The following is a 6,688-nucleotide window of genomic DNA, read 5'->3' on the forward strand; positions in this document are numbered from 1 at the left end:
TCTCTCTCTTTTTTTTAAATCTGCTCTTGGTCAGCTTCCTCTCTCATTCCAATCAACAACTCTTAGAAGCCTTCATCACCCTTCTCTAGCTCTCTACCAAATTCCCACTCTGCTCACCCGGCAGATGATCTGATCTTCCCTTCATGCCAACAGAGGCATCAGGGTGCCCTCCCTCACCTTACTAACCCACTCTGTAAACTATATCTGCTCTCATCCTTATTTTGTTCCATTCTCCAAGGAAAAACTGTCCCTTCTGTTCAAAGTTAATCCTACCATCTGATCTTCTGATGCCATTCTTTGCAATCCTTCACCCAACCCTAAAAAACTAGCTCTATCAAGCCTCCCCTTTCTCATATATTCTTGACCTTTTCATCTTCTTTCATTATCTTTCTCCCACCCAATATGTATGTTCAAATTCCTCCCATTTAAAAAGACACACACACACACCTCCCCTTAACTTTGCCTCTCCATCCCTCCTCTTCTCTACACTGTCAATCTTCTTGAAAGATTAATTTATATATGTATTCTATGCTTGTCTCTTCCTCCTTGTTCTTGAACTCACTTCTGTGTAATGTCTGTTCCCAAATTCACTGAAAAGGCCTTGACAAAGGTCACCGATGATCTTTGTATGCAGTAGGCATTTCCCCTCTTTCCCGGCCTCTCTGTAACATTTGATATTATGGATTTTCCTCTCCCACACTCTGCTGACTTTCCTGTCTGTTTTTTCCTTCTCAGTCTATGACACTGGCTTCTCTTTCTCTGCCATTCTCGTAAATTGTGGTTCACTAGTATTCTATCCTGAGCCCTTTTCTCTTCTTACCTTCCCTGGAAAACTGCTTCTACTGCCATGGATTTTACTATATTTAACTTGGACTAAATTGTTATCTCCAACTTAGACCTTTGCAGAGCTCTAGGACTATATATTTAACAGCCTACCCAATAGTTTCACTTGGATGTCTAAAACACGATTTACTTTCCTTCTTTAACTTGCTCCTATTTCTTTAGTCCTTATCTCAAAAATGGTGATTATAATAATTATGAAGATAAAAATAATAATGACATTTATGTATTCCTTACTACATGCCAAGCATTGTTCTAATCACTTTTTTTAATATTAATTTTAATCATCACAAGAATACTATAAGGTTTATAAAAGAGAAAACTTAGACACAGAGATTTAGTATCTCAATGAATGACATTGTCTTTTACCTGAACACACAAGCCAAAGACCCAAAAAGTATCCTATATACTTTCTTCCTCCTCCCTTATATTCAATCAAGCATCAAATCCTGTTGGTTCTCCCATTTTAGTTTCTCTGACTTCATCCCCTCCTCTCTTTCCAGGTTCTGTGTCTATGCATTACTTCAGATGCTCATCATCTTTCAACCAGACTCCTATAATAGTATCCTAATTGATCTTCAGTCTTTCTTGCCTTCAGTCTCACCTCCTCCTAGCCCCATCCAATCATCCTCTACACCTCTGCTACAGTGCTCTTTCTGAAATACAAACTTTGATCATATTATTATGGCACATAAAGCCTTTTTCATAAAGCTCATCCTGCATGGCACTCAAGACCACTTACTGCCATGGGCTGCCCACTACATGAAATTTCAGCTTCATCTACCACTGTTTCCCAACTTTCACTTCAGACATTCCAAACACCTTCCTGAAGGCCATATACAAAACTTTTGCTCACCTTCTTTTGTCTGCCCGGAATGGCTTCTGCCACTGCATTGTCTGGTAAACTCCTTCTCATCCTTCAAAACGGTGCTGTCCAGTATGGTAGCCACTAGCCACATGTGGCTACTGAGCACTTAATATGTTGCTAGTTTGAATTAAGATATATTGTAAGTATACATTAGATTTCAAAGGGGTAGTATGAAAAAATATATTAAATGTCTCAATAATTTTATATTGATTATATATTGAAATGATAATATTTTGGATATATTGGGTTTAATAAAATATTAAAATGTATTGAGCTTCTTTTTACTTTCTTTAGTGTGGCTACCAAAAAATTTAAAATTACACATGACTTGAATTTGTGAATCACCTTATATTTCTATTAGACAGTGCTGCTTCAAAATCCTTACCCAGATATTACCCCCTCCTACCCCCTCCAAGGTGAATTACTCCCTACTTTGTGCCACCACTTTATCTTAAATATACCACTATTATGGCTTTTATTATATTTCTGGTAATTATTTGCTTGCCAAGATAAGGGCTACTGTTCCCTTTGCGTTGATTCTGGAGTGAGATGAATATCCATCTACTTCTGGGGTTCTGACCAGGAAACTAGAACTTATACTTTGGTCTCTGGCACAATAGAGAAAAGAGACAGTGACCTTGATGGCATAATATGCCACAGGGGACAGTCATTATTAGCAAGAGTGTACTTTGTACCAACAATAACCAAAAAATGTGTATGTGGTTACAAATGTATGTATATATGAGTATGAGCATGTATGTGTGTACACATATGTATGCACATATAGATGTCTCTGTATATATGTGTATATACATGTAGGTGTGTGCATGTATGTATATTCATATATATAATAAATCACATGGGGGCTCAGTTACGGATACTTCTTAGACATAAACACCTCATGAGATTGGTTTTCTGGGTTTAAAGGCTTAGGATCATAGTCTCGTGGGACAACTCGGTCAATTGGCATAATATAGTTCATAAAGTTTATGTTCTACATCCTAGTTTGGTGAGCAGTGTCTGGGGTCTTAAAAGCTTGTAAGCAGCTGTCTAAGACACAACTATTGGTCTCTACTCATCCGGAGCAAAACAGAAAGAAGAAAACCAAAGACTCAGAGGAGAAACAAGTGTACGGGACTAACAGTCCACATGAAACTCCACCGCATCTACCATGAGACCAGAAGAACTAGATGGTGCCCTGCTACCACTAATGACCGTTCTGATCAAGGCCACCATAGATGGATCCTGATAGAATGGGAGAAAAATGGGGAACAGAACTCAAATTCTTAAAAAGTCCAGACTTACTGGACCAATTGAGACCAGAGGACTCCCTGAGACTACTGCCCTGAGATACTCTTTAAACCTTCAACTGAAACTGTCCCCTGAAGGTCATCTGTCAGCTAAATAACAGATTGGCTCATAAAACAAAGAGTATCGCCATGGGGCGCAGAGAGTGTATATTGTAGCTGTTTCACTGTGAAGCTGGATCTGAAGGGGTCATTTTCCTTCAGCCCTTTCTTTTAGAGGCAGCACTACTCCCCCCCCACCAACCCGCCCCGCCCTCTACTAAAACATTCCCTCCTCCATCATGGGGAAAACCAGCTGGAAGGATTGGCCCCACTGAGCCTTACCTATTGGAGGGAAGACAGGATAATGTTCATGCAAGATAGATTCAAGATAGAGTAGCTTATCTAATAGGTAAAGGTACTCAGAGGGATAAAAGTATTTTGCTGCTTCCCCTGGACTGATGCCTAATAGGAATACATTATTTTTCTGGTAATTGACTGAATCTTCCTGCCCTTCCAAATCTCCAAGGCCATAGCCAAGTGGTTACATTTATTTGATCGATCTTCCTTCCTAAATGGAGATTTCCTTTAGGGCAGGGACCATAGTTTATTTTTCCTTGTATTCCCTGTGCCCACCAGTCCAGGCACATAACAGATGCCCAATAAATGTCAAACAAATGACTGAATGGTTCAAGTGAGGGTAGGGTGAGTCTTTACAATAATTCAGAGAGATGCTTTTGCCTGAGCAACTAGTCCACCTCAGACAGAAAGGTCAGGCTGGGCCAGAAAGCCACAGGGGTAGGTACGTGGGTCTGGTGGTAGTGAGGAGCAGAGGGAATATGAGAAAAGAAGTGGTTCATTATACATTTTGGGTTGAGCAGGCTGGTGAAATTCACATCTTCCAGTTTCATGTTCTGCTGTCTCACTAGGCATTACACAGTGCACACATTTATTTGGCTCCCAGGCAAATTTCATTTCATTCACTAATTTCAGCTCCATTTGAAGCACCAGAACACTGACTTAGTGGCTCCAACTGTACAAGCTACATACCTTGATTCAGTTTTAGATACTGTTTTATCCAGCTGATCGGACTTGTTCAGGTCTGCTCATGTACAACCCTTTCATGCAATCAGTTCTTTGTAATTTTTTTTTTCCTCTCCTGGAGAGAAAAATACCGGGTGATTAAAAAATCAACTTCATTTGTCCACATAAGGTCAGTGTAATGGCACCCCGTAAAACTCACATTCATGGAATTTGCAAGCTGGAAGGAACAACAGAGATTACTGGTTCCATTTCCCAGGTAAAGAAATATGTGCTTATAGAGAGATGAGCTGGGTCACAGTGAGTTAGGACTAGGATGCAGGGCTCCCAGCTTCCAGTCCTGAGTCCTTTTCCTTTTGTTGCCCACCTACAGGTGCAGCCATACCTGCCCAGGACATGGTCAGCTCACCCCTCTTTGCATTTTCTGTGCAGCTAGAGCCCTCTCTGGGCAGGTCTAAATCATCTGCTCTAGGAGGGGAGAAAAATGCAAACACAAAATTTTCACAGATTACTTTTCCTTGGAATGTTCTGGGTGATTTTTTTTTTTTCAAGGCTGATTCTTAATGGTGCTGACTTTAAGGTTATTGCTACATTAACTGAGAGCTAAGGAGATAGTTCAGAAGCATGCTAAAACTAACAAACAAAAACCCATTGCCATAGAGGTCATTCCTACTCACGGCGACCCCATGTATTACAGAGTAGAACTGCTCCATAGGGTTTTCTTGGCTGTAATCTTTAAGGAAGCAGTCCGCCAGGCCTTTCTTCCGCAGAACCATGGGGCAGGTTCCAACCTCCAACCTTTAGGTTAGCAGCTGATCGCAAACGGCTTTCACCCCCCCCCTCCCCCGCAGGCCTCCAGAAGCACGGGCTAATTAGCCTAAAATTTGCCATAAACACAGCCGTGTGCGGCTGATGGGCTGCGAAATGCACAGGGCACTGTTGGCTACCAACACGCCCTCCCCGCCCCCAGTCATCACCCAATGGGCACTAATTGAGCCCCTACTGTGCGCCTGGCCTGAGCAGGGGATAATTCACCGCTGCCTAATTAAGAGTTGAGCGGTTGCCCTCCATCCCTCAATTGGCCCAGCTGGCCTTACTAACCGGCAGAAAGTGGGACTTCTGATTCTCATCTCAGATCTAGCTTTACCTGGTGCTGAGACTCTGGGCACAAGTCTGTGGCTTCAAAAGAAAAAAAGAAAATACTTCTCAAAAGGGATAGTCTGGGAAAGGGTATTTTGCGGTGTAAAGAAAAAAAAACAACCAAACAAAAGTGTTGTGCGCTACTCTTCAGGCTCCCTAGCCCAGGAGTCAAGTCCACCCACCCACCGACCCGGGACCCTGGGCGGAATTTGCCAACTGCCTGTCAGGCGGACTCCCTCGTCTGGTCCTGGAGAGCCCAGGCAGCGGAGACCAAGGGGCGCCTTTCTCTTTAAGAGCCCCACAGGCAAGCCTGATTGGCTGTAGCTATGCAGTCTTTTTTTCCCCCGGCTCCCTCCGAATGCTCCCTCCCTCGTCGCTTTCTCCGCTGTCTTACCACAGCCCCTCCCTCATTCCTCCCACCCCTCTGCCCCCCTCCCGCCCCTCGCACTTGCCTCCTCTTCCTCGCGGCTGAGTTCCGCTGTGACAGGCATGGGTGATACGCCAGCAACAGATGCTGGGCGCCCATATATGCATCCTTAGGCCACGCTGAGACCCTGAAGACAGAAGGAACCAGAGAGAAGGGCTGGGAAGGCGAGGACGGGAGGTGCGGAGAAAACCCTCTAAAAAAACAGAAGCCCCCGCCCCCACCGGCGAGCTCTGAGCAGGCAGAGCGTCTGCCTACCGCCGCAGCTGCATCCGGGGCGACTTCTCACCAGCCATGCGAGGCCCTACCGCAGACGGGGCGAAGGTCCCCTTCTGCAATGCTAAGGAGGAAATCTCTGCCCGGGTCGAAACCTCGGAGGGCGACGGCGGCCAGAAGAGGCCGGACATGCGCGGGCAGCGCCAGAACATCGTTTGGAGGAACGTCGTCCTAATGAGCCTGCTCCACCTGGGGGCTGTGTACTCCCTGGTGCTCATCCCCAAAGCTAAGCCGCTCACTCTGCTCTGGGGTAAGTCCCACTGGCGCCGCCTGCGCCCCGGGCGCGCCGCATAGGCGGCGGTGAGGCGCACGGGGTCTCTGGCCCCTTCTTGGCTGCGGGCGGTGCAGAGCTCCCTCGCTCTCCTCTCCCTTCGCCGCATGCACCCAGGCCCCGTGGGAATCCAGTTCGATGTCCTTTAGGACCGGCAGATATTTCTGCCCCGGTATTTTAAACTTCTGCCTTCCTGGCTGTCTACCTGAGGAAACACATTTGCAGGCTTCCTGATGGAGAGGGGGAAGGACTCTGGGTTCTGCGGCGCCGCAGGTGTGCGCAGAGGCGCCCAAAGGGAGGTGCTGGACACGATTCTAAACCCGGCTCTGAGCGAGGGAGGACAGGCGGAATGGTCTTGTAGTCGATGCGGGTCCCAGGCCCTTCCCCCACTACACCCCCCTACCCCCGCCTCTCTCAGCTCCTTAGCCTCCTCCGGGGACCACGAACGTTACGGCCGAGTTAAGGCCTAGAAAGGTAGTGTAGGAGGGAGGAGAGACCCGGCACGGGACTGACTCTTGGTTTTCGCACAGAAGAAATCAGTT

General features: G+C 45.9%; 1 protein-coding gene across 1 annotated transcript in view; it reads left to right on the plus strand.

Moving 5' to 3' along the window:
* The first annotated feature begins 5,656 nt into the window (after positions 1–5,656).
* Positions 5,657–6,688, plus strand: part of SCD5 (stearoyl-CoA desaturase 5) — a 194,916-nt gene continuing 193,884 nt past the window's right edge. The window contains exon 1 of the mRNA XM_004383146.2: positions 5,657–6,125. Coding sequence (XP_004383203.1) covers positions 5,894–6,125 — 232 coding nt within the window. The 5' untranslated portion in view covers positions 5,657–5,893. The remainder of the gene's footprint in view (positions 6,126–6,688) is intronic.

Source organism: Trichechus manatus, unplaced genomic scaffold (genome assembly GCF_000243295.1).
Source record: "Trichechus manatus latirostris isolate Lorelei unplaced genomic scaffold, TriManLat1.0 scaffold00105, whole genome shotgun sequence".
Taxonomy (NCBI): domain Eukaryota; kingdom Metazoa; phylum Chordata; class Mammalia; order Sirenia; family Trichechidae; genus Trichechus; species Trichechus manatus.